Source organism: Streptopelia decaocto (assembly GCF_964273445.1).
Source record: "Streptopelia decaocto genome assembly, chromosome: 21".
NCBI classification, from domain to species: domain Eukaryota; kingdom Metazoa; phylum Chordata; class Aves; order Columbiformes; family Columbidae; genus Streptopelia; species Streptopelia decaocto.
The window spans coordinates 1956879-1982301 of NC_138676.1; the positions used below are offsets into that span (position 1 = coordinate 1956879).

The following is a 25423-nucleotide window of genomic DNA, read 5'->3' on the forward strand; positions in this document are numbered from 1 at the left end:
GTGTCAAGGTCTTTCATTTTTTTAGTACAGCTGCATCGACTTTGTGCAGTAAGAGAGGCAAGAATGTTTATCTGGAACATAACTGCAGAGTTAGTTGCTGGAAGTATTCACGTGGTCTTTGAGGAAGAGGAACCCTATTAAGATCACGTCTAGTGATGTCAGGGGAAATGAATTCTAGCCAACTACTACTTGGAACAAACACCTCAGGTTCAAACCGCCTCACTTCGTGGAGTGTTGGTTCGCAATGCACGTGAAGTGGAAGTCCTGCTTATTAATGTTTCTAGATGGATGGCTGCTCGTATTTCAAGCTTGTTCTAAATTATTGCTTAAATTTCTTGAGCTGCTAATTTCTCACGTTCTTCTGTGCCTTCATTAAGCTTCCAGTGGAAGAACATTCAGCTGATTAGGTTCTGGAAAGGCTGTACCTGTGTACCATCGGGTCTGTGCTGTGAGAAGATGGGCACTGTGTTGCTGTTGGGACTTGCCCATAAAGCCCCTTTAGAAAGGATTATTTCCTTATCTGAGTTTCTCTTGAGCCTCCCTACATAAAACAGTAACTTGAACTGAAAATAGTAAATAACAAGTCATGGCAACGATAGCACGGTGAAAATAAAATGAAAGCTGGCACGAAGCAGAAGGTGGATGCAGGACAAGGTAGTAGATAGTGTATGCAACCAAACTCAGAAATATGTTGAATCCTGCGTTAATGCGACACTAAAATTGCACGACTAAATAGTCAGAAGTGTGGAAGTTAAGCAAAGCGGCGGGATTGCTATGTGTTTGTAATGAAGGCAGTGAGGGACCCTCTCATGGCACAGGGTGCCCCGGGGGGGGCTGCACGGTTGAATGTGACCTTTGCTTGTTGTTTGTTTGTTGCCGTTGAAGTCAATGACATGTGCTTTCCTGCCATGCTCATTTGTCCTGTTGCTGAGGAATCCTGTGATCTCAGGGTAACTTTTGTTAACGCACAAATAAGCAAAATTTTTCCGCAGAAGAAGAGGAGACTAAGAAAAGAGAACAAAAGTAATCAGGAGCATAAAGTTCAAGAAGATGGATAATGCTTCAAGTGAAATATGATGTGGAATAATGAGCCGTAATGAAAAGCTCTAAGAATAGGTGAAGGTACTACTTGAAAAGAAGTGATGCACTTTAAAGATGAGGGAAAGCCTTTGTGAATAGGCGATGTGCGAAAGAGTCGTGTTCCCCACCCACCCCCAGACTCCGTAACCGATATCCCCTAAGGATTAGCGGTTTGCAGAAGAATACTAGCCATTGCTCCTCGGATAAAAATGGAACCCTTCCAACTGGCGTGTGCTTATGATTCACAGTTGTACTTTTAGCTGTCTGGTGTGCTACAGGTGGTTTGCATTTTTCTCGGAAGATTAGCAGTTCCTAATACAAGATGCTCCTAGTTTAGGTGTGAGTGCCTAACCTGAAGACTGGGGGTGCTGATTTAAATGCTTGCAGTGATGGTCTCTCTAGATCTAGGGGGACTGGGGACTCAGAGGTGTAACAAGTTGAGCATAATGTGCTGCCCTCTAAGGGAAGTTAATGCTTTTAATTGATAACCAAACACTTTGCTGTTGCAAACTGGAGTTGCTCTGGATTGCAGGAAGTTTGTTATTTTTAACGTGGTCTGTTGTATTGTTTAACAACTCCAATCTGAATTTGTCACTTGCGGGAAACCTTGACATGGACAGACCTCTTATTGTATGTTAACTTGTTAGACCATGTTTGGGGGGTGTTGTGGTTTCTGGGTTTGTTTGCATGTTGGGTTTGTGTGATGTTTTTATGATTTTTTTTAAAAACTAGTCAGGTAACTAAGTGGATACTGAAACCAATGAGAACTGAAAGCTGGAGTAGCTGAAAACTAGAACTTTCACCTTGTTTTGGCAAGCGTGTCACCCTCACTGTGTGACGGTCCCAGGTAAAGATTGAGTGAAGTCCAGCTCTCTAGGCCTTTAGTAAAAAAGGGAAGTAAACATGCTCTTCCTAATAATTTCTAATTAAAATGAATCATGAAAGTTGCTAAGGTGTTTCGGAATATAAGTCTTTAAGCAGCAAAAACTGGTGCTAAGGGAAGGAACAGGGTTTTTTGGTCGTTCGAGGTATGTGCTAATACTATGCATTGATGTCTGGAATTTTTTTGTTTCTTCTATTTTCCTTAGAAGTGATAACTCTTTAAAAAAAAAAAGCCAAAAGTAGAGTTGCAAAATTTGTGTAATTGCCCTTAATTTGGCACCTGCCAAATGAAAGTCAGTTTGCTCGTGCTGTGGTGATGAGTGACCATAGCAGAGAAGTGAGGATTAATTTCTGTGTGCAGTCTCTCTGCGCTGTCTTCAAAGTATTAAAGTGATGTTCCAAAATCTCGGCAAACGCTGCTGGTTGTTGGCAAGCTCTATGTTCAGGAACAATACGCTTTTCAGATAGGAAACTGTTCCTCGTCTTGAAGCAGCATCTCCACCTCTAAGAATTATTGTCCTCTTTCCCGTCATCGTGACACAGCTGGGATGACGGAGCTGAGATGATGGACCATAGTGCGCCGGTGCTGTTGGATGCGCTGTTCCTCCTCGCATCATTAGGAACAAGTTGCTGGATTTTTAAGTATTTGCAAGTGTATTTTCTCCATCTTTTATGGCCCTGGCAAGACGCATGAAAACTGAAGGTTCAGAATAGACTGAGATATCTAATCTGCATTTGACTGTAGAAGCAGTGGTGCCAGCTGTTACTACGCTGCCTCTCCTATAGAGGCCTGGCACAGTGTTCCCATATGTAATATGCACATTGGGAGTTGAAGAAGGATTGGAAATAGCAAAGCTTTTTCCTTCATGTAGGCGTATGCATTTACTTTGTGTTCAAAAACCACTTAATAATACCAAATAAGTCCACATTGTAAGACAAAGGAGAGTTTGTAATATGGTAGGTTTTCAAAACTAAAAACTTATTTAAGCTGGAAATACAGTTTGTTCTTCGTTAGTTTGTGTCTCTTCCTCTTGCATCTCAAATAAGATTTAGTGGAGAGCTGTGCTTAGAATTATTTCAGATATGAGAGACCGAACTAATGGGGTTATACAACACATGCCTTTACTAATATATTACTGATAGTGGTCAACTGAATGATCTGGCTAAAGAATCATAGAACAGTTTGGGTTCAAAGGGACCTTAAAAGGTCATCTAGTCCAACTCCCCAAGAAGTCTTGTTTGTCTTTTCTTGAACAGATTGCAGCTGTAGTAGCTTTGAAGAGGTTATCAAGCAAAAGCATACTGAAATGAAGTCAATAAATAGTTAATTCAGAATTCAGGTGGGTCCATAATCAGCCTTGCTGGAGATAATGAGGTTCACCTCCTGTGGATTTTTGTCTCTGCATAGCAGCTGTGCCCTATAGTTCAATAGTTTCTGAAATACAGTTATAATTGGAAGCATTTGTATGACTTGTATTTGCTCCCGCTTCGGCATTAATAATGCGATAGTCAGGGTGAATAAACACCATCTATATATTCAATACTCTTTATTGTCGTCCTGTGCATGGTTTTTACAGCAGCTATGTTTTTGTTTCTTCTTGGTTTAATTTTTTTTTTTAAATATCTCCTGTTTGAAATGTTTAGTCTCCTAAGCAAGTATAGTTGTATGTAATTCACTTTGCAGGCGTTGGCTAAAAACAAGGCCCATAGAACTGAGACCTGTTCTCTAAACTGAGGTCTCTTTACAACGCTCGACTGACAAAGAGATTTGTACAGTGTTTTCCCCGAATGGCTGAACTGCAGATGTCCTTATGTAGGAGCATGTTAATTAGGGTTAAAATAAGCATGTAACAGTTGAAACTACATGGATCCATTGTGGTTTGATTATTTGTGTTGAGCCAACAGTTTATCTTTTCAAATATGGTTTTGCATTGGTGGGATTCAAACGACCTACTTTGCGTCCAGAAATGGACACCGTTAGGCCTTTTAGGAAGATTTTTTCTTTATAGTGCTGCTCCATGGAGGGTCCTCAGTTATTTCCACTTGCTACTGATATAAGAGCATTTGACGTTGGGCTCGTTGGAGCACTGGCCTCCATCATCTGTTCTGTGTCTTCCACTTCTTGTAAAACTTACTTTTCCTGACATGCTGATGGAGGGGATAGTGCTGCAGCCAATTAGTGGGACGACTGACATGTTTAATGTTGTGTGCTGTATTTTGAAGTGTGGGGTCTGTATTTCTGAGCTAGAAGAAAGCTACTGGTTATCTGGGATTGCATGATTCCCTTTAGAATAAGGATAAACTAATCTCTCCTGCCGTTTGTCTGCAGGTGGCAATAAAAATCATCGACAAATCTCAGCTGGATGTTGTGAATCTGGAGAAGATCTACCGAGAAGTGCAGATAATGAAGATGCTTGATCACCCACACATTATAAAGCTCTACCAGGTATGATTAGTGGTGTCTTTCCCTTCTGCTCCTGTGTGCAGAGTGTGCTCCACACCAGTGACTTCTGGCACATCACCGTGACAAACTCAGCTTTTCTGGAATTGATTTGCATTGACAAGTATTTGACTTTTTTGAAAGTACACTGGTTGTGGTCTTTTTCATCCTATGGTACCAATTAGGCCGGCTGTGTTAGATACTCAAGTGCACCTGAAATCTGCTTAGAATACACAGAAGGTTGTAAATCTTATGTTAGTCAAAGAGCTGAGTTGGAAATATCCAGTGATTATTAGACAAGGTATTACATAAGCTAGAGCAGGGTAGGAATGTTCAGCATAATGTGTCTACAGTGAGTACTAGCTGGGAGGAACTGTGTGGATATAGTGGTTTTCTATAGTGGTTTTCTATAGAGGAGTACTTGTAGCCTTTTATCTTATCCAAAGACAAGACAAGAGATATGTGAAAGCAGATTCTGCAGATGTACTTGTGATGTAAGGCAAGAGTTTCCCAAACGCTTTATCTTTGTCAATGGGACCCTGTGATGTGGTGCTTTTACCTGAATTTTGCCAGGTTTTAAGATTACTCATCTATTGTTCTTTCTATAACTAGAGAACTGTTGGTAACAGGGGTCACTGTTTTCCCCAGTCTCCTTTCCCATGTACCAGTCATGAGCATGTTAGAGAAGTTGAGCAAGGGAATTCCTTTAGGCCAGTTCCCTAAAGGAAAGTCTGTAACCTCGCTGCTGAGGAGACCGATTATTCTGTTAGTCACTTGTGGCTGGGAATCCTGTCCAGCTCCTCCTCTTTACACTGGCTTTATGGAGCATTTAAAGCTTATCCTTGCGCTTAGCATGCAAATGTTCCCCTTGAAATTGTTAACTTGAAAACACAAAGCAAAAGGTGGTGATAACTGTATGTGCCATGCAAAGACTTTATCTTTACCATAAGAGAGCAATGACAAGTGTCCCTTTGGGTGTTTTACTTTTTGCTCTTCCAGCAATCTCATGTGTTTTCTCTCTCAACAGGTGATGGAGACCAAAAGCATGTTGTACCTTGTGACAGAATTTGCCAAAAATGGAGAAATTTTTGGTAAGAGAAGATTTTCATGTTCAACATCTTCACGTTAACTTCCGAAGTCTCTCAGTTGTATTTATCTTGCGCAAGGATCCCTTTTAGCGTAGTATGTCAGTCTCTATTTGTCAAACATCATCTACATAGGTGTAAACCTTATGGCAACCAGGTTGTAGCCCTGAACTCTCCTTCAGCGTAGCCTGAATAACTGTCATAACTCTAAGTCGGGCTTATGGCATCTGCAGTGCCATTATCAGCAATCTCTAGGGCATCTTGTTTTCTGTGGTTGTACTGTGCACACATGTCCAAGTTACTGTTTGAGATTTTGGAGCTTTGAGGTAGCAGTGAAGGAGGGATAGGCTGAATTTGTGCCCAGAACTAGCTATATATAGATAGAAGTGCTCCTTTTTAGGCCACGAAGGAGAAACATGTGAAACGTGATGCTAAGTAGTTAAATGCGTTTCATTTTGACCTGCTATTGCCTTCAACTTTAAAATATGCATTAATGATCAAAGTAATGATCAGCTCCTGCACATGTGACAAAACATTTGGGTGAGCCTGTGTTAGGATGATAAAATACCAAGAATGTTACTCCTGTTTCTGTATACAGCATGTTAGCGTAGGTCTGTTTTGGGGGCTGGAAGCCTTTGAATACCTTGTGCACGTCTCAGGAATGCGGGTTTGGTTTTTGTGTTGCGTTTTTCTCGGAAGGAACGGCATGTTTTGCTTTACGCTGCTTCCCGTCTGGCAACGCTGAATGGTTGAATTCTCACCACCGGGGCTGCTGTTCTCAAACCAGTGTTAGTCTTGAAGCCCAGCCATGAGCTGCAGGCTGCCCTACAAGCTTTGCTCTTTCTCCTTCTGAAATCTTGCAGTTCACCTTATTCCTTGCCTTGGGGACTACAACATTGGAGGTTGCTTATCTTGAAAGATTTGTGTGCAGACTTGCGTAAGTGATTAGCGTAAGCCGAAAATCTATCGCAAAATTACCTTTGTACCTACTGCAGGTTGTGTATTTTGTATAGTTGTAGGGTTTCATATATGAAACATTCTCAGTACTCAGTCGAGATTCTATAACTATTAAGTTGCATTTACGTGACCAGAAGGGTTTTTTTGCTGCTTTATGTAAGAAAGTGAGGTGGTCATAGGGAAAAATAACAGAAGGCAAAAGACATAACATTTTAATCAGCATCGCTAAAGATTCCAGAAGTAACTTCGACTCTTTTTGCCTTCGTATTTGTCTTGGCTTTAATGTGTATCATTTCCTGTAAAACTTTGACTTAAATCCTAATTCATTCTGAAGAAGTAAAGCCTTTTGGGCTCTGAGACTTGCCCTGTTTGCAGATCCTTTCATGTATGTTTCACACACAGTTGAGCCAAATCTTAGACCTTCTTTTATTTTATTAATGAAAATAATTAAGGAATCTTTGTTATTAGACTTGATATTTCTGCACAGGTTTTTTCTAAATATTTTTTCTGACTTATTGGAATGATTTCTCAGAGTGGTTTTTGTAACGAAGCACGGGATATTCTGCTGTTCTGTCACTTACTTATGTTTTTAGAGGAGGAGTTGGACATGAGGTAATGTCAGAAACATGTTATAATTTCAGAGGGGGGGAAAGGTCTCTGATTTTCCTGCAGGCTCTCAGACAAAATGTGCTACAACAGTAAGTGCTGGGTGAAGAGCAAACGTTCACCGTCCAGCACTACAGAATAACCACTTTGGTTTAAGCTTGAATGGGACCTGCGACAATGGGTTTGTTTTCCATGAATGAGTCTAACATGTCCTAGTGGAGTAACACAAAGGAATAGAAAAATACCTGAGAAGCAGAGCTGTTGGCAAAGGTAAAGAAAACCCTTTTAGCTGGAGTATTTCATACATAACAGGTAGCGTTGCTTTCTTTAGGCACTGGACTGAGGTGTTAAAGTAACAACTTTTCTTGCCTAATAAAAGCCGATTTCATGAGTTTTATGCTTGATACCCAGGCACTTCATTTTCGTGTGCGTTTTGGTTGTAATAATAAAATTGGAGTTGTTGAGTGACAGTTTCAGAGAAACTTTCTCCACATCACCAGGCAGAATGAACTCGGAGGGCACTGGAACACAGTTCAGCGTGTAGGGTGCCCTGGTGATTGGAGTGCTGCAGAGGTGGAGCCTGGCTCCTCTTTAATTCTTACACCGGGGGGGAATGGATTTCACGGAAATGGAACTCAAATGTTCAAAGTCCCTTCTTGTTGTCTGGGTTATCATCTCCCTCTCTCACCCCTTTAAATCCTCATTATTGGGCTGCTTGTGTGATAAGCAGGATATCACGTCTGGGGCAACTCTGGAAAGTGGAGAAAAGCAGGGTAGCATTGAACAAAAAATAAAATATAAAGATGACTTAACTTATATGAGCTTTTTGTCCTTCCTGTCCTGATCCTTCTTTGGGTGTACTGAATTTGCCACATCTAACACATCTAACAATGTGCGAAATAAAGTATTCCTCTTATAACATTTCTTTTCAAACATTGCAATTAGTGGATGTTCTTCTGGAGCCCTGTACCCAAGTGTCTCTGAAGTTTCTAACACTTTGCAGTGCATGATCCTACTTTTTGGGGGATTTTATGTTTTCTCTTGTAAGGCAAGATGGTTAGAAACCTGTGGAGCCTGCAGCTTCTTTAGTTAATCGTTCTCCTGATAGGCATTTAAGTATTGTGCTCCATTGTGTTCTTTGACTAAACTTTGAGGGGGCATAACAGAACAATCAAAACCCAAACAAAATCTCACTCTAGGTTTGTGGCAGGAGCAGCTGGAGAGAGTCCAGCGCAGCCACCAAGATGCTGAAGGGAGTGGAGCATCTCCCGTGGGAGGAAAGGCTGAGGGAGCTGGGGCTCTGGAGCTGGACAAGAGGACACTGAGGGGGGACTCATTGCTGGGGATCAATATGGAAAGGGTGAGTGTCAGGAGGATGGAGCCAGGCTCTTCTCGGTGACAACCAGTGATAGGACAAGTGGTAATGGGTGCAAACTGGAACACAAGAGGTTCCACTGAAATTTGAGAAGCAACTTCTTCGTGGTGAGGGTGACAGAACACTGGAACAGGCAAAGATGATGGAGAATGGTACAGCAATGACCTCAGCCAGCTCCCTCAGCACCTGCGGGTACATCCCATCCGGGCCCATGGATTTATGGATGTCCAGATTGCCCAACTGCTCCCTAACACATCTCATCAACCCAGGCAAACTCCTCCACTGTCCTGCCTTCCTCTGGGGCCTCAGCGGTATGGGATCCTCAGGACAGAGACAAAGAAGGTGTTCAGTAACTCTGCCTTCTCTGTATCTTCTGTCACCAGGGTACCCACCTCGTTCATCAGTGGGCCTGCATTGCCTCTGCTGTCAGTTTTATCTGCCACGTATTGGAAGAAGCTCTTCCTGTTGTCCTTGACCCCTCTCGCCAGGTTTCATTCTAAGGAGGCCTCAGCTTTCCTAGTTGCCTCCCTACACCCTCTGACAACAGCCTGATGTTCTCCCCAGGTGGCCAGCCCCTCCTTCCATGGTCTATAAACTCTCCTCTTCCACTTGAGCACACCCAGCAGTTCCCTGTTTAACCACGCAGGTCTCCTGGCTCCCTTCCTTGACTTCCTACATGTCGGGATGCTCTGATCTTGTGCCCGGTAGAAACAGTCCCTGAACAATAACCAACTATCTTGGGTCCCTTTACCTTCAAGCAGCCTTGCCCATGGGATTTTCCCCAGCAATTGCCTGAAAAGGCCCAAGTTTGCCCTGCTGAAATCCAGGGGTGCAATTCTGCTTGCTATCCTGCTCCTGCCACATGAGATCCTGAACTCCACCATCTTGTGGTCACTGCAACCAAGGCAGCCCTCAGCCTTTACCGCTTCAACCAGACCCTCCTCGTCAGTGAGGATGAGGTCCAGCAGCGCACCTCTCCTAGTCGGCTCCTCCACCCTTTGCATCAGAAAGTTCTCGTCAAGGCACTGGAGGAACCTCCTGGACTGTGGCCGGCCGAGCAGTCCTTCCAACAACCATCAGGGAAGTTCAAATCCCCCACCACAACCAGGGCCTGTGGCTGTCTGTAGAGGCTTCAACTTCCTCACCCTGATCTGGTGGCCTATAATAGACACCCACAATAGTATCACCCCTGCCAGCTGCCCCTTAACTTTCACCCGTAGACTCTCAACTCGCTCCTCATCCGTGCCTGGACAATACTCAATACATTGTAGTTGCTCTCACATAAGGAACAACTCCACCACCACGCCTGGCTGGCCTGTCTTTCCTGAAAAGGACACAGCCATCCATGACCACATTCCAGTCTTGTGTGCTGTCCCACCGTGTCTCCGTCATTGCCACTAGGTCATCATCTCCTGCCCTAACACAGGTTTCTAACTCCTCCTGCTTATTCCCCTTACGGGTACTTGCTTTATTTCCAGAGAAGAAACTACTTTTAGCCGCTGCGCAGCCTCTGCTGAGGGTTCAGAGGGAGAAAGTTGCGTGAAGTTTGCGTGAACTGGTAAGAGGCTAAAGCTTAAAGTACCTCCTGACAGCGAAGCCAGTTATTCCAAGTTCCACAGGAGTTGCATCATATGAAAATATTTATCAGAATCATCACGTAAGTCTAAAAGACAGAACAGAGAGTAGAGTTTCATGATGCAGCGGCTTTTTCTTACTCTGTTCTTTTGGAGGGGAGGGTGCAAGAATAATGGGTTGGAAACAGATTGGCTGAAATACTTTCTGAGTTTCCTAGTGGTAATTACTTAAGGGAAATCATTTGGTTTCAGAGTTGTGGCTTGCTGTCTAATCCATTTAAACCTGCTTTAACAGATTACCTCGCCAGCCATGGCCGTCTAAGCGAGTCTGAGGCCAGGCGCAAATTCTGGCAGATCCTCTCGGCGGTGGAGTATTGCCATGGCCGAAAGATTGTTCACCGCGACCTGAAGGCTGAAAACCTTCTGCTTGACAACAACATGAACATCAAAATAGCAGGTACTCGGAATGTAGATGGTTCAGTAACACCATATTTTTATGAAGGGCCGTTCCAGTAGTTCAGTTGCTGCTGCCCAAGGTAGGCTGCTGTGCTTAAAGGTACAGAAAATCAGCGTGGTAATACATGTAATATTTTGGCATTATGGCTACCGCAGCTAAAATAATTCCTAGATTAGCTCTATTATGCTTTCAGGAAAAAGGAAATAATTTTTAGAGTGATAGTAATTTTTTGTGGGTGTCATAACATGTCTCTAATGCTGCCAGATGTTCGAGTTAAAGCAGAGTTAATCAAATAACTTCTTTCAACATCAGAAAACTCAAAATGGAAGCTTACTGATTTTTTTTTCATTTTGCATGCATGATTTCATTTTAATTATAAATTTAGACACAGCAGATGTTGCTAGCAATGGAAATCATTTTCTCGGTTGTCAACTCATTACAATTCCACGAATCCTTCCATACTGACTTTAGCCCAGCAACACTTGAAATAGGAAAGCTAGATAACATCTTGATTTGGAGGACTGTTGAACTTCAGTCATCAGTAATACGGGAGTGGGAAAGGAAGGCTAAGTGCTGTAAGAAGCTGCTTTGTATAGGAGTAAGCTTGCTCGTTTGGGGATGGAAGTGCGAACAGATAGCCAACCAGACTGAGAAAGGTACGGTCATAAACATTTCTGAGTTGTAGATCACCGCTGGATTATTGTACCCCTGAATTTTCTCTCTGGCATTTCTGAAACAGACACACTGAAAAATGTGTCTTGATGCCTAATGCTTTCCATAAGGATAAAATGGCAGAAAAGTGTTCAACGTGCCAGCGGTTCTCTAAAAGATGCGCTCCTTTTTGTTGGTGGAGTATGAAGACCATGTCCCTAAAGATATGAAAGGAAAAGTTAACACCTGTTTAACTGCTTGGCATCTGCATCACAAAGATTCACCCCTTTCTCCGCAATACTACAGCACACGTTGGGAAGACTAGGCAATTAATTCTGAGGATTAACTTCACCCTTAGAAAAAATCTTTTAAATCCTTACAAGGCATCTTTAGCAGAATGGGAAATGTACACAATCCTTTAAAGAACTATTTCTTGAGCAAGAATTTTATCCCCTTTAAACTCAGAGAAAAGGAAGACATAGGTATTGCTATTCAAAAACCCCCACCACCAAAGAACCACGTAGCTTCTATTTGCCTATGAAGAGGGATTTCTAGTAGGGCCACCAGCACAGTTTGCTCCCAGCTGTTGGTAGTGAGCTTTCATGGACCTGCTGTAAAATTCTGTGCAATTTCTAGCACTTACTGATAATCGGTTGATGCCTCGGTCGATGAGATGGGTTGGGGAGCAGTTGGGCAATCTGGACGTCCATAAATCCATGGGTACGGATGGGATGCACCCGCGGGTGCTGAGGGAGCCAGCTGAGGTCATTGCTGGACCGCTCTCCATCATCTTTGCAAGTCTTGGGAAACGGGAGAGGTGCCTGAGGACTGGAGGAAAGCAAATAAAAACTTGCTCATTGTGTGTACAGTGAAACATCTGTGCATTTCTGACTCAAGGGTGGACTAGTGAGCTTCTCTCTGTGTGCTTCCAACCCCACAAAAGATGCCTTAGATGTCTGCAGAAATCATGCCATCTCGATGCTAAAACTACTGTGTTTGAACCAGATCAGGTAGGAGAGACTGTTATTTTGAAGTAGGTTGTAGCGCTGGTTTGTCTTGCTGGTGGACAGTAAAATATGCATTGACGTCAGAACAGGCTGATCAGCATTCAGTTTGTGAAGTGGATCAGGTTTGTTTCGAACACGCTCATACCTTTCCTTTATCAGTACCTCTCTCCCGATTAACTCCATTGCTCATATTACTGTTATAACAAAAGATCCATGTGGCTCTGTGAAGCCAGGGAGATTGAATTCTGTCGGTAATTTTAGAAGAATGGATTAATTATAGCTCTGAAGCGAGTATCCCTTCTAAAGGATCTGTAGAGGTACGAATTAGAGACTGGCTCGTATTGCTCGATGCACAGCACAAGTTGCAGTGGCCTTGGCAGGGAGCTTCCATTTCTCAAATTGCAGACGGGTCTGAAATCTTAGTCTGTTTCCATTTTTAACGGGAAAACAGATTCCATTTAAATGATGTATGTTCAAAAAATTATACCTTCTAAATTCAAGATTATTCTAAAGGGGGTAATGAGATTGAGAAACAAAACGCTGCAAACGTCGAGAGCCAATATTTGCAGATTGCACAAACACAGAGTTTATTCAACTGAACACAATGCTGCAAATGATCGTATTTTTTTAACGTGCAGATTCAGGCAAATGTTAAAAAGATAAAGATCGCTCCATTATATAACCTAAGTCCTGTGGTGTACCAAAGAGTCCAGCTTCAGTCCTTTTAGAGTTCTGTGGCTGGCATATGTTTTTTTGAGGGTGAGCACATTTTCCCCTTAAACATCAGTAATGTTCTTCAAATACAATTCATGGGAATGAGAAATTTTAACAGTGTGCTTGGGTGAAAAACATTCACCTTTGATCCAGAATGATTCTGGTAGATCAGCAATTGCAAATAGAAACAGGGTGGAGGGGGGAAGAGAGACAATGAGAAGCTAGTGATGGGTTTGTGCTTATTTGAATCCTGGCCATTCTAACACTCGGAAAAGTGGGACAACTAAACTGACAGTGCAATAATTAAAATTGAGGAAGCTCAATGGACTAAGCATCCAGTATCCTATCTAAATCTGAATTTTTTTCTTTGAAATAGTTTTCAGGGATGCTATTAATTCTTGAGTTCTTAAGAGATGGTTTAACATCACTTGAAGACACAAGTATAGCAAGCGTAATGGAAACAAAAAGAGGTAACCATAATCATTTATGTGCTCTAACAAATAATGCTCTCTCTCTGCATAGGTAATTATTTTGTCCCACAGTAGAATACAATTGGATTTCTAAGCATAAGAGCAGATGACTGAAATACGCAACACTGCTTTTAAGTCCTATGTTACATGAAAAAGTTCAGTATGAATCAGTAGGTATCTCAGTGCGCTTTGTGTTGTCAATGTGTGCTATTTTTTCAGCAGAAATTCATAACTGAAGGATATTGGTGGGAATTGAAGTTTTAGAACTGCAGATCAAAGATAGGCGGAAAGAACGATTTTCCGGGTTCGTAAGACACACACTCTAGACAAGCACGGAGACTGCCGAGGAAATGCACAGCGGGTCAGGTCCGTCTGGCAGTGACAGGGAGAGTAAGTACACCAGGCTGGCCATTGTCTGCAGCCTGTGCCTTGTGTGCTTGTCCCTACACCCGAGCCCCAGAGCCACTGTTGTTCTATTAGTACTTAACCAGAGTGCATCCTTGGCTACTCCTTCTAGTATCAATTTATAGACCTTTCATTCATGGATTTGCCTAATAAAACTTCATAGTCTCTGCTGTTGCGAGACCATCAGATGCAAGGGAATTGCTGCTGTGGCACCCAGTGGAACACGGTCTCAACAGCCTGAATTCTGTCACTCTATTGCTCAGATAGGGATCAAAGGTAACAGCCTTGCAAGGATCATGCCGTTCGGTTCTAAGATGTCCTTGCTCTTGAGTTACGTTTGGTAACCGTAAATAAAACTCTTATGTGTTAGGAAGTTAAGCGTGTAACGGTAATAGTGAAAAAAAATAAATCCTAATTGTAACATAAGCCTGAAACTTCTCTTATATTGATCAGCCATACTTAAAGACTCCGTTCTGTCTTTTGCTGTTTCAGATATGTTCACACTCACCAAACACCTAATTTAAATCCAGTCTGGATAGGCAAAGAGTTTCACTTTCTTAGGAACTGAAATCTTCTTTATTTCCAAGCAGGTCATGCTTTCCGTAGCTGTGCTTACAAATATACCTACATGTACCTGTCAGTCTGATGCCGAGATTTCTGAGGGTGGCGCCTGAGTAAGAGCTGCAGCTCAGAGACTGAGATTTATCTGCAGTACAAAGAGGATGTTGAAAATCTGACAAATTCAAGATAAGTGAAGGGGAGATCAGATTTAATGACACCTACACAGATGGCAAAATGCTTCAGAGAGAAGAAACTGCTTCATGTCTCCTAAAGTATTGTCAAGGTTGCCAAGCCAATTATATGTGGAGAAAAGACTCCTCAAAGAGAATTTAAGAAGTTCACAACAAAAGTCTGGCTGTGATAGGAGAACGGCAGGTGACATACAGTCATGGGGAAGCTTTCGGTAGAAGATTTTGTTGTTTCTCCCTCTGTTATTGCAGCTGAAGTTGCAGGTGTTTCAGAACTGAAGGTGAATGTAAAAGGGAGGCTCGCGTGAGTGTTACCGTCAGAGTTTCCTGTGTAGATTTGGAATCCAAGCTGACCTTGGCCATTTGCACCTTTAGCGTGTGCTGACATGCCAGGGTGCCATTGTGTAACTGCTCACGCAGCTGCCGGGCATTCTGTGTGCTTGCAGAGCATGACACCGTTACGGATCTCGCGTAAGGTCTGACCTTCAGATAGTCTTTTTGGCATTGTAGCCTTCTTGCTGATAGGCAGTGGGGCTTGCTTTGATTATGGACAAGTCCCAAAAGTTCATTGCTGGGTCTGGGTATCTGATTTTCTGACTTTGAGCTCATACGGTGACCTTGGACTGATGTTGGAGATTTAACCTCTTGAGGGTTCCACCTGTTCCAGATATTTACAGTACTGTAGGACGTTCTCTTGTAACAAAGTACGTTAATTATCTGGAATACAATATTAATTAAAGGACGTGGGGTCAAAAGGGTAGAATGAAGCTTAAATATTTGTCTTGTAAGTTTCCAGTCTGATTGTTGACAATGCAAAAATAGATGTCATCACAAGAATGACAGCTCATCATCAGCAGTCAGCACACAGATCATCAGCATACAGCTACACAAATCTCTAAGGAGCCAGAGTAACTGTAGGTCTGATTTAATCAATCACTGTTTCCAATCATTCCTATTTGAAGTAGAGTTTACTCACTGCAGCGGGGTTGGACTAGATGACTTTTAAAGGCTCCTTCCAACCCAAACTGTGCTATGATTCTATACCTTATTAGATGCTAAGGAAAATCTTGGAAGAGAGAAGAAAAAAATGCTCTAAAAACCTCTCCGGTCCCGGTGTTCCCAAAACTGCCTCTTCCACATATGTTCATTTTTGATGTATGTTGCAGGAAGAGTTCAATTAAAGCAACCACATACCTCTACTGTTAAGCTCGGTGTAAGTAGTCCAATTCCATTTCCATACTGCTTCTCTAAAAGAACTCCAGGTTAACTTTAAGCCTGCTTGGTTTCTGTTTAATGTGTCTGTATTGCCGTGATTCTGAGGGTTCTCTCATGTATAGCTATGTATATGACGAGAGAGCCAGGCTCTTTCCTCTACGTAACACAACCTATACAAAGAGAAGTCCAATCCCCCCGTGGAGCAGGAACACCCAGATGAGGTTACACAGGAAGGTGTCCAGGTGGGTTGGAATGTCTGCAGAGAAGGAGACTCCACAACCCCCCTGGGCAGCCTAAATTTTAGTCGTAGACTGAAAAGGCCATGGACAATCTCAGTAGCAGAGTTTCCTTCCTCGCAAAAGGCGTTGTGTTTTCCCATGCTTGTTGCTTTTGGCAGAGTTCCCTCCTCCCATCTCAAAGTTGATGCTTTTGTTGTCAAAATTGGTTGTGTATTCAAGGCTAGAGAGCACCTAAAAAAACTCAGGAACCCTCCGATCTAGTACTGAATCTCAGACATCTCTTGGCAAGTAAATAAGCTCATATGTTTGTATGATTGTCAGTTTGTTGAATTTTAGAGATAGCTGTTTATAAACTGTGATTTAGCAAACTGGTAGAAGTTTACCTCCAAACTCCTACAGGTTGTGAAGTTTTGCAGGGTTTTAATAATTACATAGTTGTCATGAAACCAGCAGCATGGGACATTCAGCATCCCAGTAAATATTTGCTAAAAGCGTTTGTGACAGAGCCTTTCACGGATGGCAGTGAGCTTTCAGACCCAGCCCATGCCTACAAGGATTCTTTGTCATGCAGCTGGAGTTGGGAGTGACTTTCTCTTTAATGTCTCAACAGATTTTGGATTTGGGAATTTCTATAAGAGTGGTGAGCCTCTGACGACGTGGTGTGGAAGCCCCCCATATGCAGCCCCAGAAGTCTTTGAAGGACAGCAATATGAGGGACCCCAGCTGGATATCTGGGTATCATTGTATCTTTCATTTTTCTTAAGCTGCAGACAAGCTGTTCCTCTTCAGCCTTATTTCTTGAGTGTCCTAAAATGCCTCTTAGCATTGAATAGAATTGAAGTTATCTATCCAGGTGGCTATTAAATGTATGCTGGAGGTGTATGTTAGCCCATTAGAGGAAATCTCTCCTGACTGAATGCACAAACTTTGGCTCGTATTAAATAATAACACATTACACTGCAGCTTGCCTGCTTCTCAGTAGAAGGTCCTGCAAGCCTAGCCCTTTGGGGTTAGCTGAGTGTTCTTCACGTTTAGGGATCTGCAGAAATCTAACTCCTTTTTGTAGAAATTTCCTGTTTCTGCAGAACGTAAGAACATAATGTTAAGTTTTGCTGTGACAGGATTTGGCTCGCCAACCTCAGAGACTGTGCCTGGAGCTTGAAAAGTGAAATGAACGTTCTCTTTCTTACAGAGCATGGGTGTAGTTCTCTACGTTTTGGTCTGTGGAGCATTACCGTTTGATGGACCAACGCTCCCCATACTGAGGCAACGAGTTCTTGAAGGAAGGTTCAGGATCCCTTATTTTATGTCAGAAGGTAATAGTGTGTCCTCTTATGCTCTTGGTGTGCTAAACATTGAGTGAATTCTAGAATAATCTCTGCAATACAGCAAAAGGCGGTGCGTCTGCGCACTAGATTATGGTACGGTAGACTATTTGTTTTGCAAAGAAACACAAATAGGGCCAGGTGAGCTGTATACCTTTGCAGTTATGCTGCTGCTAGGCAAACCAAACCAGCTCTCCCTGCGCCATGCGTGGAGATTGCAGTGTGGCTGTGCCTATGGGCAGGGATAGGGTCCAAATGGAAGCTGAAGGAAGGATCTCTCATCCTACTGTTTGCAGAAATACGGGGATGCAGGGGGAGAGGCACATCTGTGCCCCTTTTCCTTCTGCACACCTGCACACCACCTCTGACAATAGCCACGAGGGCATAGCTATTTTGCACTTGGTTGCTTTCAGCAATGCCATTTTGGCACCAGGACAACCCCTCAGCTTCCCGGGCACATTTTGCAGCCGGCGCTGAACTGGATTGTGTCTGTGACTTTAGGTATGCGAGCTAGATCCAGGTACCCTTATGTGAGTTGCAGTCATTGCTGTGACTGCTGTTTAGAGCGGCTGTTTCACATGTAGTTTTTTGGTCCCCTTCCTGATTACGCGGTGATACAGGGAAGGGTTTGCCTCTTAGCAAAACCGTGAAAACAAGAGAGATAAACAGGAATAAATAGCCAGAAATCCATCTGAACTATGTGTTGGAACTACCTGAATGGACTTACTCATAACAACTGTACTATAGTCACATCATGGTCAGCTAGAAATGCACGGCAGATTGATAAGCTCCCTTAAAGCAACTTATATTGACTTGCCCTGCTCTGCATTGGTAGCTCTGGGGTGAGTACACACAAGTACTACTCAGGAGGTTGGTTTTTGTTTGTTTGTTTTCCTGACAGAGTGTGAACATCTGATTAGAAGAATGTTGGTCCTAGACCCATCCAAACGGCTCACTATTGCTCAGATTAAGGAGCACAAGTGGATGCTTATAGAAGTTCCTGCACAGAGACCTATTCTTTATCCACCAGGAGAGGAGAATGAACCTTCCATTGGAGAGTATAATGAGCAGGTCTTACGGCTAATGCACAGCCTTGGAATAGACCAGCAGAAAACTATTGAGGTAAAAAAGACTCCAACAGATATTTGTCCCTGGGGGGAAGGTCTCCTGTTCTGTTGTTGTAACTAGAACTTATTACTTGAGTTGCTTGCAATGTTCTTTATTTCAATAGTCAAACCAACTGGTCCCTTCTGCAGGTTCAACTCTTTGAGGGGTTCAGTGTAGCACCTGCATGCTACAAGTACTGTCATAGCCCAGAACATGGCAAACTCCTGTGAGCCTGACATTAAACTAAGGTTGATGCTTTTCTCTGCCTGGCAGTCTGGTTTGAAACTCTTAATTCAGAACAAAGTTTGCCTACTCCACTGCCTCTTAGATATCTTTTTGTTGTTTGCTTGATTGGTTGGTGGTTTGGGTTTTGTTTCTCCTAGGTGGCAGGTCTTTCTTCTTCCTGCTCTCATGGTAGATAAAAGATAACACATAGTTGGCTGCACCCCCCCTTCTGTGCTTCTCTTTTTCAGTCTCTGCAGAACAAGAGCTATAACCACTTTGCTGCCATCTATTACTTGTTAGTGGAAAGACTCAAATCACACCGGAGTAGCTTCCCTGTGGAACAGAGACTTGATGCTCGTCAGCGTCGGCCCAGCACCATTGCTGAGCAGACGGTCGCCAAGGTGAGGTTTCATTCCTGGCGAAGCGCGTTCAGGCTGTGCAAGACGTTCTTCTCTTTCAAAACGGTGTTTTTACGTAGAGTCACTTAGAAACCATTGCTGGTTTCTGATTTCTGTGGTATGTAGACTTGCAGCATCATTTTAGAAAGACTTTTTATGGGTTAAAATGCTAGAGAAACACCATTTCTGGAGACTGTGCAACACCTGGAGTATCTTTAACGTGACTGACAAGCTGCTGAGTTTATGGAGAGCTGTGCAAGCCTGGGGGCTAAAAGCACACAGGCTCTATTTAGTGTTATAAACAGTCACTCTGAAGGGAACCTGTTGAGAATAGAATTACTTTCTCCCCTGCTTTTCTCTACATACACTTTCTGTCTCCCATGAAATGAAGCGTGGAAGAGAATAGTAAAGAGGTACCCAAAAGAAAATATTAGGATCGGCCTATCAGGTTAAGTTGCCAATTCATTCTGCTGTCTTAATCACCTCATTCAAATGTCAGTGTCATGAGACTGCACTTTAGAAAAGCCATTGAAACTACCCCAGTGCCTCATGGCAATATTAAGGGGGTTTGTACTGCATATCACAAGGAATTCCAGCATGTCAGAAGTTGAAGGGCACCTAAGCGTCCCAAACGCTGTTTTTACTGCTAGTGAGCACTCAATTTGAATAAATAGCTACCTTAGTGATGTTTGGGGTTTGTGTGTTTTGGGGTGGGTGGTGATTTTTTTGAAGTCTAAAGACTTAAGAATGTAATTCATCAAGAAAGAGGAAATAAATCTTAAACTTCTCCTGTTTTGGAAATGAGCTCAGTATTATTTATTTTTAATTTGTGACTCTGTATGTTGTTTCCCACCTAAAATTGTTCTGGTTTTGGAGTTCTTAAAATCTCTTTCAGGCACAGGCTGCGGGCCCCTCAGTTAACTTGCATTCACCCAATGCAAGGCTGTTGCAGTCTCCAGGTCTTCCCGCCACTTCAGGAGCAGAAGCCTTTTCATTCCCTCCCCCCAGCTGCCGGGCAGAGCCAGCATTTATGGAGGAAGAAAGAATCGAGACACCAAAGGTACAGCTTCAAATCCCCCTGTTGTTTTGTCAGAAGTCATTAAGGCTGAAAAAGATTGTTGCCTTTTAAATTACTGCCTAGTAAAAGCACAGCTAGTGGTAGTAGCTGCAGCTCTTCAATGATTAAAGATGAGTTCCTTCTGACAGGGTAGAGTTCATCATCTTAGCGCAAAGTACTGTGGAGTTCATGGCCAGATCATTTGCTAATCCAAACTAATGTCACTTCATTGACCTTAGTGCGCCTCCTGGGTCTCGACACCTGCTGAGCTGCTTCTCTCTGCCTCCAGTAGCCTTTTCCTCAAAGACCCAATGTTCTCAACCTGCTCCCAAGCATTAACTCTGCAGAATATGCTGCCCCCAAAACCCTGGTCTCCAGCAAGTTCTCATTCCTGGGTAACGTCTCAGGATAAACAGCAAGTCAAATACAAAGACCTTTAGTATCTAACCACTTGATTTGTACATTTCTTGTATGAGCTGGCACAACACGTTAATGCCTGTTGCCCTAAATTTAAGTATTCACTGAGCATCAAGAGTTCTCGGTAATCCAGATTCTTTTCCTGCTTCTGTCTTGCATTTAACTTTCAACAGATCTGTCTTATTTGATCATTAATCTGCCTCTTGTGTTCCTTGCTTACATTCCAATCTTACCACAGTGTCATTTGTAAAAGAAAGATCAACCCACAAAAGTAGGGGTTTTTTTCTTGTTCTTCTCAAATATATTTTTAAGAGCCCTGAAGACTCCTGATATACAGCTCCCAATGCAAAGGGTTCACTGCTGAGTATCTGGAGCAACCTACTCAGCTACTCATCCAAAAATGCAGACAAACGAGGACAGGAGGGTCTAATGGAACCTCAACTAACCATAAGCTTCCATTGCCAGCTAAAGCGATTACAATACCATGCGCTTAAAATTCCATCTCTCTGCCAACTTCATAATAAGCCAGCCCAAAGAGTTCCATTTCTGTTAGCTCTCTGTTGAATGGTAAATAGCCAGCAGGACCTTCTGACTGTCAAAAATTATTACAACCGGAGCATCTCAAATAGGTTGTAGCAGTTCTCAGGCCATTTCTGGGACGAGGAATGCCTGTAAAACCTTCACTGGAGTCCACGTAAAACTGCAGCTCCATCTAATGGGTTTTGTTCCCTGTAATCAGACTGGAAGACTCTGTGTAGGCTTTCCACACCTCCACAGTTAACAGACTTAAATGAATTCAACTAATAGGGTGTGACGGCTCCACAGCCTTACAAATACACAGTTATAGCTTAAGTCTCCTTAGGGAGCCAGCCTGATCCGTTTTGCCGTGCAGCTGTGAGGTCTGGGACAATGCTCCGCAGGGTAGCAAAGAATAAGTGAAATACATGGGAGCTAGCAGTTAGAGCCTTTGTGAGGAAGGGGAAGAAGCTTAGAAGAATTACATTTATGAAGCGTATTATTATTATTCTCATGCAACTTTTGTTGTTCTGTCTCATATCACATCAAATTATAACTTTAATTTCAACATATTGTATTTTGCCTTTTGCCAGCCAGGGGTTTGATTTCATGCTTGCCATTTGGAAGCATTTATTGCTTACTGGTTAGTTACCAATGCTAAGAGTGCAGCCCTGGTTCTCATCACTGTTTTAAGTAACTCCTTGCGTGGTCTCTTACAGCTAGAAAGCAAAAAAGCATTTTCAGTATCCAGGCTGCCTTCAGTCTGCATGATAGGCCGAGATTCCTTGCACTTCAAGGTGATGCTCTGTGCACATAATTGAAAGCTGTCCATCTTCTCCATGTGCCATTTAGGTAAACGGCTGCCTGCTAGATCCTGTACCTCCCATGGCCATTAGGAAAGGATGCCAATCGCTGCCCAGCAACGTGATGGAAACTTCTATTGATGAAGGAATAGAGGCAGAAGGAGAGGCAGAGGATGACCCTGCCCAGGCGTTTGCAGCCCTGCAAGCAGCGCGCTGCGGGAAGCGGCGCCACACGCTGGCAGAAGTTACCAACCAGGTGGTGATGGTGCCAAGCACAGGTAGAGAGGTTTGCATGGACATCTCAAAGCTCATTTCCTGCTCTCAGCACCCATCTAATAAGGCCAGGATGAAAACCACTAGGTTGTAAGAGTGACAAGCACAAGACAGAGTTTTTTGGTTTTTTTACTTACATTTGCTATAAAGGCCAAGGAAGAAAAAAAACCCCAAACCTGCTGTACAGACACTATAAAGCCAAAGCAGCAAAATATACAGTGGTAAAGTCTGGCAAGTTGGCTTGTTCTTTTTCACATAACTAATTGTCCCCAAGCCACTCATCCTATAAAGATGTGCTGGCACAGGAGGACAGTGGGGAAACAAAAACCTCTGGATTCTCAGGGATCCCGAAACCAGAGCAATACGATCAGTAGCAAATCCCCATTCTGGTACTGCAAATGTTAAATTACAATTACTTTATTAAAGTTGATTTTTTGGTTTCATTTCCTCGAAGACAGTCACTGTTGGCAGGAATAGCTTGAGCCTCTGGCACTTCCTTTGCTTTGCTAAATACTGCAGCACTTTCCTTTTGGTTTTTGTCACAGGGAAAGTCTACTCATTGGATGAAAACTCATCTCTGGGCAGTATTGATTCCGAGTATGACATGGGATCCATTCACAGAGATATGAAATTCCTGGAAGACACCCCGTCATTGAAAGAAATGGTGCTGACTAACCAACAAGCACCCAGAATGACACCACCTTTCATAGGTCTGAGACCTGCCAACCCAGCCATGCAAGCACTCGCCTTCCAAAAGCGAGAGACCCACAACCGCTCTCCTGTCAGCTTCCGAGAGGGGCGCAGAGCTTCTGACACATCCCTCACGCAAGGTAATGAGAACTGCTGTCATGACACATTATACCTACACAGGGTGGTAAGTGGACTCCATGCACAGAAGCAGCAAGCCCCCGTGTGACTTGGTTGGTACTCAGCTTACCTCCCATTTGCTGTGCTAGCCAGATAACGAATTAGCTGATCTTCTCACAAGGGTTTTGCTCACTCTTCTCCAGGAATTGTAGCATTTAGACAGCACCTCCAGAATCTGGCACGAACCAAAGGAATCCTGGAACTGAACAAAGTCCAGTTGCTGTATGAACAGATGGGATCAGAAGAACCTCCCCTGACCTCAACTGCCACCCAGTTGCAGGACCTCATTAATAGCTCTCCACAGGTACTTCAATCAGAAATCAAACTCCATCTTTCAGGTGTCAAGGCTTTGGGACAGATAAGGAGAGAATAAGGTGTTCTGGGGATCTGAGAAGAGCTAATTTAGTGATAAAGTTCCCTCTTCTCCTTTCTGTCTTCTGTAGAATGGAGAATGGCCATTTGCAGGCTCGCCTTCACCATCCTCATGGTGTCAGGGACCTGGCCTTGTTTGCTCTCAGAAACCAACATTTTATTATTGCTTTTAATCTGAAGGGTTAAAAGCAGTAACATATTACCCTGTTGGAGTTAGTCTGGTATAATTGTTAAGAGGTGCAAGAGCCAAGTGATAATGGTTAGCCTGATTTGCATAGTGAAATGCTAAATAGTTTCTACCAGCTCCCTGGTTAGTTGTTCCAAATGGAACAGGTCACAGCAAACAAGAATAATAAGGAATAAAACGGGTGAGAAGTACCTAGGCCTTAAGCACCTAGTGTTCGAGAGGAAGCCTGCTAGTGTTAAAGCTGTAGCTCTAACTCTCTGATTGCTGAAGATTTGAGTTCTAACAACCACAGAGTTGTAACGTTTTCACAAGGACCTCTCACCTAATGGAAACGTGCTGCAGTGCTCATGGTATTCTCATGACAATTAATTCCCCTCCCAAGTCACCACTTGCTCGCGGTGCCTGCCCCATGCGCGTCCGCTCCACCACTACTGGAAGCTTTTCGCCTTCCGTTTTGAAGCTGTGAAATGAGAGCTGTATGAAAGCACGTCCAGAGTTTGGACGGTTTTCTAACCCTGTACATTTGCTATTTCAGAGGGCAAGTCAGCAAATACATTATATATAATACCATTTTAGTTACAGATGCGAGCCCTTGCCATCTTGCAGCGTGGATAGTTCAAAGCTTTGTGATTTCAGCTGCACATCATGCAGCAAAAGTGACAAAAAAATCCACCAGAGACCAGTCCATATGGCAACTCTGAAACATCTGTCAGGGGAAATCCTGAAAGAAAGGGTTGAGGCAGAAAAGCCTTTTCTGGGGATGAAGCTTGTTCCTCTTCTCTCTGCAGGAGGAACCATCTCAGCAGCAGCAGGAAGCTGCATCTGCTTTCCCTAATGGTGCACATCCCCCATTATTACCCAGACGGCAGAGCTTAGAAACACAGTACTTACAACACAGGCTCCAGGTACTATACCTCCCCTCCGCTCAATTAAACCAGCTGCTGTTACTACACAGCAGACTGACCTTTTAGATCCCATTACTCGGGAGAATCAGTCAAAGGCTAAATTAGACAACAGCCGCATTTGAAATTACGCTGTGTTTTTCTTTTGTCAAGACACTGACCCTAATTATGCAGAAAGCCTACTGTATTACTGCTGGTTTCCTGCTTCCAACTCAGGACATTCTGTGATGATTCTACGCAAACATACTCTGCATGTAAGGGTTAGAAGCCAGTAAGCAGTAATGGCTGTGGGTTTAGACAGTAGCTGTGTTGACAGCTCCTGAAAACGGGCAGTTACACTGTCATAAGGCTGGACAATCGTTGTTCGCTTGCTTTCTGCACTAATGCATTAAAACAAATGCAATTTAAACCAGCACTGCTTTTCTTGCAGAAACCCACTCTACTATCAAAAGCTCAGAATACTTGCCAGCTCTACTGCAAAGAATCGCCCCGGAGTCTGGAACAGCAGTTACAGGAACACAGGTAAGAAGCTTCCAAGATACACAGATATTTATTCTTACTCTCAAGAGTAATAAAGAACTGGAACAATCTCTGTCCATTTAGAAATTGGCTGAAAAAGGAACGCTTCACTTTAAATTCGTAATTTCTTTTAGAAGACTGACAACATGTTCACAGACTTTTGTGCTATGAGCTCTTTATCAGCTGATACTACCAGGGTGCAGGTAAACTGCAAGTACTCACATCTTCAGCTCCCAAGTTCCACAGAGCAATGAAGAGCAGGCTTAAAATACAGATACAATCTATCTTATCCTTATGAAACAAAATTAAACAATGCAGGGGGTTAACTTAATTGCACGGGAAAAATTCACTATGCAATTGAAAACATTAGCAAAAGGGGATCTACAAACTCAGACCCTGCACATTTGCTGAAAGAAAAAGATTCCAGTCTGCTGTAAAATGTAATAAGCAAGATTGCCTGAGAATTTTCCAGTTCTGTACTTCATTCCCTTCTGGAACTGTGTGAGTGAGTAGCATGCAGGACTCATACTAGTGGCTTAACACTTTGAA

The 25423-nt window shown here is 43.1% G+C and overlaps 1 protein-coding gene across 4 annotated transcripts in view; it reads left to right on the forward strand.

Annotated features, from left to right (window-relative positions):
• Positions 1 to 25423, forward strand: part of SIK2 (salt inducible kinase 2) — a 31283-nt gene that overhangs the window by 2053 nt on the left and 3807 nt on the right. For 2 of the 4 annotated variants that reach the window (XM_082070337.1, XM_082070340.1), the window contains 13 exons: positions 4292 to 4408; positions 5430 to 5493; positions 10295 to 10456; positions 16517 to 16641; positions 17099 to 17222; positions 18133 to 18353; positions 18812 to 18964; positions 19857 to 20021; positions 21804 to 22032; positions 22573 to 22857; positions 23038 to 23198; positions 24242 to 24358; positions 24786 to 24877. In XM_082070337.1, the coding sequence (XP_081926463.1) occupies positions 4292 to 4408; positions 5430 to 5493; positions 10295 to 10456; positions 16517 to 16641; positions 17099 to 17222; positions 18133 to 18353; positions 18812 to 18964; positions 19857 to 20021; positions 21804 to 22032; positions 22573 to 22857; positions 23038 to 23198; positions 24242 to 24358; positions 24786 to 24877 (2015 nt within the window). The remainder of the gene's footprint in view (positions 1 to 4291; positions 4409 to 5429; positions 5494 to 10294; positions 10457 to 16516; positions 16642 to 17098; positions 17223 to 18132; positions 18354 to 18811; positions 18965 to 19856; positions 20022 to 21803; positions 22033 to 22572; positions 22858 to 23037; positions 23199 to 24241; positions 24359 to 24785; positions 24878 to 25423) is intronic. The other 2 variants (XM_082070339.1, XM_082070338.1) reach the window with 2 other exon arrangements.